At 41.6% G+C, this 12,611-nt stretch overlaps 1 protein-coding gene and 1 long non-coding RNA gene across 2 annotated transcripts in view; one reads left to right on the top strand and one right to left on the bottom strand.

The window, feature by feature from the left end:
- The window catches only part of LOC126933899 (uncharacterized), a 55,754-nt gene extending 48,991 nt beyond the window's left edge, over positions 1-6,763 (bottom strand). Inside the window, exon 1 of the long non-coding RNA XR_007718763.1 lies at positions 2,555-6,763. This is a non-coding gene — a long non-coding RNA (uncharacterized LOC126933899). The remainder of the gene's footprint in view (positions 1-2,554) is intronic.
- A 10-nt stretch (positions 6,764-6,773) lies between these two features.
- On the top strand, positions 6,774-12,050 carry LOC126934423 (uncharacterized). Its single transcript, XM_050755228.1, has 2 exons — positions 6,774-6,908; positions 11,086-12,050. The coding sequence occupies exons 1-2, from the start codon at positions 6,774-6,776 to the stop codon at positions 11,617-11,619; spliced, it is 669 nt and encodes a 222-aa protein (XP_050611185.1). The 3' UTR covers positions 11,620-12,050.
- Positions 12,051-12,611: the final 561 nt, after the last annotated feature.

The following is a 12,611-nucleotide window of genomic DNA, read 5'->3' as shown; positions in this document are numbered from 1 at the left end:
TAACAGGTAGTACAGAAAAAAAATAGAAAGAATGAATAAGATCTAGCATTCGAAAGCACAAGGTTGTGACAGTCAATAATTTAATTGTACATTTTAAAATAACTAAAATAGTATAATTGAGGCCAGTCATGGTGGCTCGTGCCTGTGGTCCCAGCACTTTGGGAGCCCAAAGCGAGTAGATCACTTGAAGTCAGGAGTTCGAGACCAGCCTGACCAACATGGTGAAAACCTGTCTCTACTAAAAAATAAAAGATTAACTGGGCATGGTGTCGCACACCTGTAGGCTCAGCTACTTGGGAGGCTAAAGTGGAAGAATCGCATGAACCCCGGAAGTGGAGGCTGCAATGAGCTGAGATCATGCCACTGCACTCCACATTGGGTGACAGTGAGACCTTGTCTCAAGAAAAAGAAAAAAGAGTGTAATTGAATTATACGTAATACAAAGGATAAATGCTTGACGTGATAGATATCCCATTTACCCTAACAATCATTACACATTGTATGCCTGTATCCAAATAGCTCACATATCCCATAAATATATACTATGTACCCATAAATATTAAATATTAAAAACAAAATAAGGAGAACAACATTACAAGGTTAATTTTAAAACTTTTATAAAACTGTATAAAAATAAATACATACATACATAAAAGTCAAACTCTGAAGCAGAAAGTCAATGGAGATTACTAGAGGCTGAGAAGAAAGGGATTGGGGAGATATTGGCGAAAGGCTACAACATTTCAGTTAGGATGAAAAAGTTCAAGAGCTCTATTACACAACATGGGGAACTACAGTTAATAGCAATGTGTTATGCACTTGAAAATTGCTGAGAGTAGATGTTCAGTGTTCTCATTACCAAAAAATAAAAGTACGTGAGGTAATGTATATGCTAATTAGCTTGATTTAGCCATTCCACAGTGTATAAAATTTTTGCCAACTTTTAAAACTCCATTTGAAAAAGGAAAGAATGAAAGACAGACAACAATCACTAGCTCATAGGAATTGTGGAATCCTCTGGGTAGACACGTATCTGCCCTGTGGAAGAAATTCCCCCTTTTTTGCTCCCTGGGAAGAATTTCCTCATTTTCTCTGGTCCCTGGATCAGCGCTGTGAGAGATTCTCTTTTCTATTCTCCTGGTTGGTTGTTGTTATTGCTGTTGCTATTGTTGTTTGAGACAGAGTCTCTCCCTGTGTCACCCAGGCTGGAGTGCAGCGGCATGAACATGGCTCCCTGCAGCCTTGACCTCCTAGGCTCAAGCAATCCTCCCACCTCAGACTCCTGAGTAGCTGGGACCACAGGCGTGCACCTCTACACCCAGCTAACCTATTCTCCTTGTTCCCCGCATCTGAAGGTGTATGTCCTGTCCTTCTTGGGGACTGGACAAATTTTATAGCCTACTTCTCCTGCATGTGGCCCTTTAGGAGCCTAAGGGTTGTTTTAAGTCTGAAACATTCAAAGGTTGGATTCTGTGGCAATATAATTTCCTCAAAAAATGATATGTTTGCAATAAACTCATGCCTTACGTTAATAAGAACCCAAAGTTCTTTCTCAAACCTGCCTTTCTTTTTTTCTCCTTCACTCACAATATCTCTTTCTCTGAAATAAATAAAAACAGGTTACCTTGAGGCTATCAACCTTGAATGGAATGGCCATGTTCTTAATCTAATCTTCGCCTGTCATTCAAGGACTTTGTCTCAGTCTTATTACCTATATTTGGGAGTCTAGAAGCCGTTGGATTTTTCCAACCTTTCAATGCCTCAAATTTTTAGAGTCTCTTTATTTCTTTTATTTCTGGTTACACCAGCCAATTATCTCCTAACCTCATCTCTTTTTTGTAATACTTTCCCAAAATGCAGCAAATAGAAACCAACATGCAGTAACATTTTGGCTGTTTATAATCATTTCCCCCAGAACTGCTGGCTCAGTAGGGCCATGGCCTACCTCCCAAGATATCACAGGAAGCAGTTTTACCAAATACTTTACCAGTCTATGCCACAGATCTGCCATCTCTGCAGCCCAGAATATCAGTTTCCTTATTCTCCTATATTCAACTATTAAGCCAATAACACATATTTTAGGGTTATAGCAGCAATCCCCTTTAAATTCCTTATATAGGCTGGGCTATGCTAAAGTAAAAATTAAAACTCCCAAATTTCAGTATCTTAAAAGTGTATTTATTGTTCATGCCACAACCCAGGGAGGGGTAAGCAGCTCTCCTCTAAGTGATGGTTCAGTCTTCTTCCATGCTGGGCATCCACCATTTTCAACAATGTGCCATCCAGTTGATAAGGGGAGGAAAAAATGAGAAGGCACATTCATTCCTAACCGTCCCAATTGGAAATGTCATCTCATTTCTGCTCACATTCTATCGGCAAGAATTAGTCATACTGCCACACATTGACTCAAAGGCCCTGGAAAATATAGTTTACCTGGGGATCTAGAAAGAGGAAATGAATTTGGAAGGACTGATCCAGTCAGCCATGCATAAAACCCCACTGTAACATAGTAAGTTGGGTACAAAATATTCAATAACGTAAAATTTAGTATTACCTTGATCCAAGATTAAATAAATTAACAGAGTGAATCTAACCAGCAATCCAACTGGTAATTCCAGGGCTCCAGCGGCACAATCGGAAACTGTCTAGGTCCCCGTGGCAGTTTGGCACTCCAGGTGGCAGTTTTCTTCTCCAAGTTAAATATGATGAGGATTTTGAGAACAAGGTGGGGTGGAAGACAGAAGTCAATTTTGTTATATCCAAATTCGTGTTATCATAAAATATATTGTCATGGAGTTTTTCTATATTTTGAAAATGTGACCCAGTTGATTCTAAGGTACCACTTTCCTTGTTGAGAGTCATGACTGAGGAGATAACATTTTCAAAGGTACAGACCTATTTTGGTATATATGCCAGTTACTATCACTACATAACAAACCACCACAAAATTTCACAGCTTTAAAAATGCAGCATTTATTTTGCTCAGAAATCTAAAATTGGGGAAAAGCAATGCCCCATGAGCATAGTATTCAACTGGACCCACGGCGTGTAAGAGCTTATGGAGATTCACAGGCAGTACAAGGTAAGTGTGTTACATCTATGATTAACGGGAGCACTGAAACCCCCAAACTTTATGTTCAAACCAAATCCTGCTCTAAATGCAGAAAGAAGACAATGACATTCTAAGAAACACAAACAATCAAGAAATCCTACCATTTCCTTTCTTATTCATGTACTTTCCTATATTAGCCAACCACTTACGCTGGAAACGAACAACATAGAAAGAAAGGGAAAGATAGGACAGCCCATAATTTCTTTTCCTCTCTGTAACTTCCTTACTTATCAATAAATAACAAGTAGAAACTATGGGTAGAACGTGCACCTATTAAGAAATGAAATAAGGCCAGGCGCGGTGGCTCATGCCTGTAATCCCAGCACTTTGGGAGGCCAAGGTGGGCAGATCATGAGGTCGGGAGTTTGAGACCAGCCTGACCAATATGGTGAAACCCTATCTCTACTAAAAATACAAAATTAGCCAGGCGTGGTGGTGTGCGCCTGTTATCTCAGCTACTCAGGAGCCTGAGGCGGGAGAATTGCTTGAACCCAGGAGGCGAAGGTTGCAGTGAGCCACAGCCTGGGCGACAGAGTGAGACTCCGTCTCAAAAAAAAAAAAAAAAGAAAAGAAAGAAATGAAATGAAATAAGGCCAGGTACAGTGGCTCATGCCTGTAATCCCAGCTGTGTGGGGGGCCACAGCAGGCAGATTACTTAAGTTTAGGAGTTTGAGACCAGCCTGGTCAACATGGTGAAACTCCGTCTCCATAAAAATACAAAAATTAGCCGGGTGTGGTGGTGTGCACCTGTAATCTTAGTTGCTCAGGAGGCTGAGGCTGGAGAATTGCTTCAACCCGGGAGGTGGAGGCTACAGTGAGCCAAAGCGAGATTGTGCCACTGCACTCCAGCCTGGGCAACAGAGCCAGATTCCATCTCAAAAATAAATTTTTTTAAAAAGGCAATGAAATAAGACAATTGAGTTTGTTTTGTGGGTCATTTCCACTGTTCTGGTAAGAATAAAATGTGTATGCATGTAGGAGCCACAAAAATAGGAACTATAATTTTGGTGATTCCACACATTAGTTAAAAGCTCTTATGTTTGCATTTAAAACAGGCATTGCACAATATCAAAATGAATAATAAAATTCATGCTAATAATTGAAATTTTCCATTTTTCTTTATCTATAAAGATATTAAATAGCAAATTAAAACCACCATAACAGGTCAACAAAAAAACTGTGAAAGAAAGTAAAAAGACAGTTATATTTGTCTCCTTTAGTGATACTTTTTCCTACTTTTTGAATAACAACTCCGCATTTTCATTCTGCACTGTGCCCCACAACTTCCATAGCGTGCCCTTACCGGTAATTGCCTGTTTAACAACTGTCTCTCACTTCCTTCTTCCTAAGAGAACCTCATTTTTATTCATTTTCCTTTTCCAAGGGACCATCTGCTTCAGGTGTGGTGATCTTTAGCCTCAGTTCCAGCCCCAGCGGATGTTTTCTCACTGGTCAAACCCAATTATCTGATCCCTTCCCTACTGCTCCCTAACCAGGATGACTTATCTCCCTTTCCTATTGCACTTTTTTTTTTTATTAGACTCTAAGTTCTAGGGTACATGTGCACAACGTGCAGGTTTGTTACATATGTATACATGTGCCGTGTTGGTGTGCTGCACCTATTAATTCATCATTTACATTAGGTATATCTCCTAATGCTATCCCTTCCCCCCTCTCCCCTCCCCCACAATAGGCCCCAGTGTGTCCCAATAACATTTATCACCACTTTACTCATTTGGTTCTTTTTTTAACCTCTTTCCACTAGAATATAAGCTGTATGATTTTTCCCTGTTTTGCCATCTGAGGCTTCCTAACTCCAGTGACACATAATAGACATTCAATAAATATGTGAAGAGCGAACAAATGAATTAATTCTTCTTGCCAATGCTTGGATTAGGACAAAAAGACATGAAGTGTGCTACATGGCTTCTGTGAAAGGTTTTAGTTACTGGCAAAAAAAAAAAAGAAAAAGAAAAATGGTGTTCACTCTGTTTCCACTGGATACTGTCATATCTCACTGAGGCCTGGATCTGCAGTAGCTTCTTTCAACCACAAGAGAAGCAACAGAAAAAAAAAGAGAGAGAGAGAGATCAAGTCAACATGCTGAAAATAGCAGAGAGGAAGATGAAAAAACAACTGGGCCCTTGATAACATCTTCGAGTCAATGAATTAACTGACTGGGGAGCCACTCTATCTTGGGACTTCTTCTTGTATGAGGTAATACATTTCTTTACTGTTTCCAACTACCTTGAATACTTACAGTTGAAAACATTCTGATATAACCTTACCTCTCCCTGTTGCATTTGAAAAGATTCTTCAGGCCAGGCGCGGTGCCTCAGGCCTGTAATCCCAGCACTTTGGGAGGCAGAGGCAGGCGGATCACCTGAGGTCGAGACCAGCCTGGCCAATACGGCGAAACCCTGTCTCTACTAAAAATACAAAAAAAAAAAAAAAAAAGGTATCCAAGCATAGCGATTGGGCGCCTATAATCCCAGCTACTTGGGAGGCTGAGACAGGAGAATTGGTTTAACCTGGGAGGCGGAGGTGGTAGTGAGCCAAGATGGCACCACTGTACTCCAGCCTGGGCGACAGAGTGAGACTCCATCTCAATTAAAAAAAAAAAAAAAAGAGGCCAGACGCAGTGGCTCACACCTGTAATCCCAGCACTTTGGGAGGCCGAGGCGGGTGGATCACCTGAGGTCACGAGTTCGAGACCAACCTGGCCAACATGGTGAAACCCTGTCTGTACTAAACATACAAAAATTAGCTGGGCACGGTGGCGCCCGCCTGTAACCTCAGCTGAGGCGGGAGAATCACTTGAACCTGGGAGGCAAATGTTGCGGTGAGCCAAGATCATGCCTAGGAGACAGAGCGAGACTCTGTCTCAAAAAAAAAAAGGACAAACCAAGTCAGTCGTGGACTGCCAGGGTTGGCATTGTAGCTCCTTTAACCCATCAAAGAGCGAGGCTTCTTCTACCCATCTTTGTTCCGCCACCCCGGCTTGCTGTTCTCTGCAACATGTCCACAAGATAACTGCTATATTTGCAAACTTCACATCCACAGTGCAATCAAGAGGGAGTAGGAAGAGTGAAGGGCAAACTTACAAGTTAGTTGAGCCTATCCCTTGTTTTTAGGAAAATAACAGATTTCCTAGATCTTGCACTCAGCAAACTTCTGTCTGTATTTTTTTCATTGCCAGAACTGGGACACATGGCCATCACTAGCTTCAAGGATGTCTACAGAGGTCACCATTTTAAGCTACTATTGCCATCCCAAACACGGAACAGTTTCTCCCTCAGAGCCTCCAGAAGGAACCAAACTTGTTGGGACCTGGATTTCAGACTTCTAGACTATGAAAAAGTAGATTTCTATTGTTTTAAGCCGCTCATTTTGTAGTACTTGCCATGGCAGCCCTAGGATACTAACCCAGAAGAAAAAGAGAGTGGGAGAAAGTACCAAGGCCATCTAGCTGGGGCTTGCTAGAAATGACAGCTAGGCCTTTGGGCAAGGTTGAGTTATCACGAAGGGAAAAACAAAAACTTTTCTTTAAGAAATGTGTTGTTGATACACTGACCTTTGAGATCTTCCACACTGACTTTCTTTTCTGTGTGAGCAAAGACTCAAAAGCACAAAAGAGCTTGGCATAGTGGAAGGGAGAGGAATGCCTGTGCCGTGCGCGCGTGTGTGCGTGCGCGTGCCTGTGGGTGCGTGCACCTGTGCCCGTGTGCGCGTGCGCGTGCCTGTGGGTGCGTGCGCCTGTGCCCGTGTGCGCGTGTGCGCGTGCGCGTGCCTGTGGGTGCGTGAGCCTGTGCCCGTGTGCGCGCGTGTGTGCGTGCGTGCGTGCGTGCGTGTGCCTGTGTGTGTGTGTGTGTGTGTGTGTGTGTGTGTGTGGAACAGGTTTTTAGTAGGGTTGGTGCTACAGCATACACTTTTGAAGAGCGAGGAGGAACAGAAGGAATCAGACCAGAAAAGCAGGTCGAGGTGGGATGGGGGTTGCCTGAGAGTGAGGACGCAAAAGCCAGCAGAGATGAAGTCAGGGAGTGGAGATGCCGAGGCAGCCATGAGCCCTGCTGCTTGACTGAAAAAGCCCTATTTGTTTAAGTCTGAAAAATTTCAAAGTAGAATACAAAGTAGTTTGGAGCCCTTTTTAAAAAATCGATGTAATATTTAAATACATAACACTTTCATCTCAAAAAATAATAAATAATAAATTCTCCTTCTTCTACCCCATTTCCCATCTATCCACTTGTACCATACAGTCCTCACCATTGCAGGTAAGCCCCTATTATTAATTTCCTATGTATCCTTCTGCATAAAAAGCAAATATATAGTCTTAGTCTTCTCCCATTTTATACAAATAGACAATTTTTTTTTTTTTTTTTTTTTTTTTTTTTTTTTTGAGACGGAGTAGTCCTCTGTCCCCGAGGCTGGAGTGCAGTGGCGCGATCTCGGCTCACAGTGGGGCGATCTCAGCTCACTGCAAGCTCCACCTCCCGGGTTCACGCTATTCTCCTGCCTCAGTCTCCCGAGTAGCTGGGACTACAGGCGCCTGCCAACACATCCGGCTAATTTTTTGTATTTTTAGTAGAGACAGGATTTCACCGTGTGAGCCAGGATGGTCTCGATCTCCTGACCTTGTGATCCGCCTGCCTCAGCCTCCCACATTGCTGGGATTACAGGCATGAGCCTCGGCGCCCTGCCGACAAATGTTATTTATGCACTCTTTCTTTTCTCAATTAACAATGTATCTTAGTGACATTTCCATATCCATGTAGAGTTTTGACATTCTTTTTTGTAGCTGCCAAAACAATTTCAATTTGATAATTTATTTTCAATCTTTTGTTCCTATGCCATTTCACATGGGTACAAGTAAACTTGTATTAAGTGTTCATTAGAAGTGACATTTTCAGGAGCTCTTTATATATTCAGGAAAATTAATCCTTTCTGATATGACTTGCAACAATGTTTCCCAAGTATCATTTGTCTCTAAGCCTTACTTGTGGTGGGATTTGCTTGTATTTTCAAAAGTAATTGAATTTATCGATCTTTTATGGCTTCTAGGTTTCTAGTCATAATAAAAAGTCATTCTCCACTCCAAAGTTATAAAGGACTTTCCTCAACGTTTTACTTTAGCATTTACTGGCTTTATTTTTTTAGCATCTAAATCTTTTGCCTGTGGATATCCAGTTTCCCCAACACCATTTGTTGAAGAACTATTAATTCCCCCCGTTGAATCCTTTTGGCCTCTTTTTCAAAGGTCAATTGACCATAAAAGTTAGAGTCAATTCTAAATTCTGTTTCATTGATCTTCATGTCTATTTTTATGGCAGTACTGTCTTAATTACTACAGCTTTGTAGTAAGTTTTGAAATTGCAAGTGTGAGTACTCCAATTGTATCATTCTTCTCAAGACTGTTTTGGCCATTCTACGTTCCTTGCATTTCCACATGAATGTAAAGATCAGCTTGTCAATTTTGGAGATTTTGATAGAGGTTGCATTGAATCCATAGATCAACTTAGGGAGTACTGATATTTTAATATATTGTCTTCCAATCCATGAACATAGAATGTTTTTCCATTTATTTACACCTTTCATTTCTTTCAACAATGTTTGCAGTTTTTAGTAAACAAGTCTTACACTTCTTGTTAAAATTATTCCTAAGTATTTTATCCTTTTTGATGTTATATAAAAGAAATTGTTTTTGAATTTCACTTTCAGATTGTTTGTTGCTAATGTATTGAAATGCAATTGATTTGTTATATTGGTCTTGCATCCTGCAATGTTGCTGAAATTATTTATTGGTCCTAATAGGTCTTTAGTGGATTATTTTAGATTTTCTAAATACATGATCATGACATTTGCAATGTCATTACTTTTGCAAAGTAAAACTAGAAATAGTTTTACTTCTTCCTTTCCAGTCCAGATGTCTTTTATTTCTTTCTTTCTTTTTTTTTTTTTTTTCCTAATTAACCTTGGCTAGAACCTCTACTACAAAGTTAAATACAAGTCATGAGAGTGGACATCTTTGTTTTGTTACTGATCTTAGAGGGAAAGTAAGCACTCTTTCACTATTAAATGTAATATTAACTGTAGGTCTTTCATAGATGCCCTTTGACAAGTTGGAAGAATTTCCCTTCTAGCTGTAGAATTTTTATCTTGAGAGGTACCGGATTTTATTGAATGCTCTTTCTGCATCTATTGAAATGATCATGTGATTTTTGTCCTTTTTTTCTATTAATGTGGTATATGACATTAATTGATTTTCAAATGTTAAGCCAATCTTGCATTCGTGGGATAAATCCCTATTGATTACAGTGTAGAATTCTCTTTTGTTTGCTAGTATTTTGTTAAGGGTGATGTTTGCATCTACATTCCTAATGGATACTGACCTGTAGTTTTCTTCTCTTGTGGTATCTTTGGCTTGGATATCAGGATAATACTGGCCTCAGAGGATGGGCTAGGAAGGAGTTTCTTTCTCATTTACTTTCTGGAACAGTTTGTGAATTGACTTCTAACAGGTCCGATATTAAGATTAGAATCCTCATTTGGCTTATGTTTGAATTTTCTGGTATGCTTTTACACATTCTTTTATTTCTAACCATTTTGAAACCATTTATTTTAAAAGTGTTTCTTGGCTGGGCATGGTGGCTCATGCCCGTAATCCCAGCATATTGAGAGACCAAGGTAGGCAGATTACTTGAGGCCAGGAGTTCGAGACCAGCCTGGCCAACAAGACAAAACCCATCTCTACTAATAATACAAAAATTAGGCTGGGCATGGTGACTCACGCCTGTAATCCCAACATTTGGGGAGGCCCAGGCAGGCAGATCACTAGAGCCCAGGAGTTCAAGACCAGCTTGGCCAACATGGCAAAACCCTGTCTTTACTAAAAATACAAAAGTTATTGTATTTTGTGTGTGTGTGTGTTGTACTGGGCCTGGTGGCACGTGCCTGTAGTCCCAGCAACTCTGGAGGCTGAGGCAGGAGAATCACCTGATCCCAAGAGGCAAGGTTGCAGTGAGCCGAGACTGCGCCGCTGTACACCAGCCTGGACGACAGAGCAAGACTGTCTCAAAAAATAATAAATAAATAAACAAACAAACAAAAAAATAAATGTGTTTCTTTTAAGAATACAATTAGGTTTTGTTTTGTGATCTCAAATAATAATTTTTTGTTAATGGTTAAGTAAAGATTTAAAGCTATTTTGAGCAACTTGCACATCAACTCGATTTTGAACATTCACATTTGGCTTAGATTTTCCATATAACATTGGAGGTAACATAAAACACTGATTTCGGGAAAGAGGACAAAGATGAGCTCTTAGTGAATCGTACATGCCTTTCTGCCATGAACCTGATTATGCCACACAAATATGGAAATGACCCTAGTGAAAACGGGCAGAGAAAACTTGCATAAAGAGTTGAACAAGCTGTTGAGCTAAGTAGGAACAAAATAAGTGAAAGGGAAGAGGAGGCACATTTATATTTGTGGCAATCCTCCTATATGTCAGATCCTTCACCTCATGGACTCATTTAATGCTGCCAATAATCTTCCCAGGTAGTAATGACTGTCCCTATTTTACAGATGAGAAAATTAAGGTTTAGATAGTTTTCTGATACTCAAAGTGTGGTCCTAGACCCCCCAGCATCAGCATTATCTGAGAACTTGTTCTCAGAATCTGAGGGTTCACCCTGGACCTCCTGAATTCGAATCTGCATTCAACAAGCTCCTCATGTTATTTGTATGTACAATACATTTTAAGAATTACTAATGCATCTCTGAAGGCCACAAATATAAATAGAACCTGACTCCAAAGCCTGTGTTGCTTGTTCTGCAGCTGCTACAGAATCAAGTCGCAGATTAAACCCACAGCTAAAGTTACCCAACTAGAGGAGTTTGTGTTGTCACATTGTGCCTCAATGTTCTCGTCTGTTCAATGTTTTAAACATCTAAAAGAATAAATACATTCTAAGGCAACAGAAGTATGCCATGCACCTGCAGGGGTGGGAAAGATCAGCTCCAGGTCACACAGGAAGCCTCTGCCCCCCACGCAACCTTCCTTCCCAGTAGCCAAGTGCGGGAACTGCTTCCTGCCCCAGAACCTGAAGGTGGGGTTAGGAACGTGGGCCACAGCGAGCAGGGGCGTCAGGAGGTCGCCCTGTGAGAGCACCTGGGCCAGCGCTCAGCCCCATAGGGCTGCTCAGAGGCCAGCACCACCCCCGTCCCCTCACGGCAAGCAGTGTGGGACCCCGACTCCAGACCCTGAAACGGATGATCCGTCTTCAGCAAGGTCACCACAGTTGGCCTTTGGAAGGAAAAGCAGTAAGCCACCTGAGCCGCGCATGTTGGCCACACTCAGAGTATTGAGCGAGCATCACTCGACACCCGCAAGGGTGCACAGGGTGTTCAGCGAGGCGTCACTTAGAACGACATTCCCTCCGGAACGTCACACAGCCACCAGAGACAACTGCAGACGGCCACCCTTCTACAGGCTGTGTGTGTGTTAACTCACTCCACCCTCACAGCAGCCCAACAGGGCAGCACGGCCAGCGTCCCACTTTGCAGACAAACAACAGACACAGAGATCACTTGTCCGTCATGTCCTGCTCGTCAATGGCAGGGCAGGGACTCAAAGCCGGTACGCTGGCTCTGACATTTTCACTCTTCAACACATGCTCCAAGCTATGTGGGTCTATCCATACTGACCAGGGACAGCTCAACACACACCACACTGTAAAGCTGTACACGTGCTCACATGTGTGACGCAGGCAGGGAGAGAGGTGAAGGACAGCCACCACAAAGCTCGCAACTGTCTCCTCTACAGAGCAGAATGTGAGGCACTCTCTCCCCTTCTGTCTTTGGACTTTCATACATGGTTTGGATTGTTTTGGATTGCATAACTCTCGCTTTCACAAAAATAAACAGTTGTAAAAAAAAAAAAAAAAGTATGCCATGTTGAATACTCCTTGAAGTTAAAAAACCACCTTAAGCCCCAAATGTTTTGTTAGATTTGTATTTGTTGGAGGCCGAGACAGGCAGACTGCCTGAGCTCAGGAGTTCGAGACCAACCTGGCCAACATGGTGAAACCCCAACTGTACTAAAATGCAAATAAAAAAAACCAGCCAGGTGTGATGGTGGGCGCCTGTAATCCCAGCTACCCAGGAGCCTGAGGCACAAGAATTGCTTGAACCCAGGAGGCGGAGGTTGCAGTGAGCTGAGATCCTGCCATTGCACTCCAGCCTGGGTAACAAAGCGAAACTCTGTTTCAAAAAAAAAAAAAAAAAAAATCAATTGGCCTTCTTTTTACCTCATCTTCCAGACTATTCCCCATTAATTTTTATTTTTCGATTTTAGAGGAAATATCATTTATGTTTGCTTTTGCTTTGCTTTCAAAAAAGTTGATGCACTTTTGATCTATCCCAGGTGCTCAGAGATGAGCCAGCTTGTTCTGCTCTGTAGGCTTAAAAGAGCTTTTTAAACAGCAAAACCATAAAATAA

This window comes from Macaca thibetana, chromosome 13 (genome assembly GCF_024542745.1).
Source record: "Macaca thibetana thibetana isolate TM-01 chromosome 13, ASM2454274v1, whole genome shotgun sequence".
In the NCBI taxonomy this organism is placed as follows: Eukaryota; Metazoa; Chordata; class Mammalia; order Primates; family Cercopithecidae; genus Macaca; species Macaca thibetana.
Note: the sequence above shows the minus strand (reverse complement) of the source record. Positions and strands in the feature narration are given on the sequence as shown.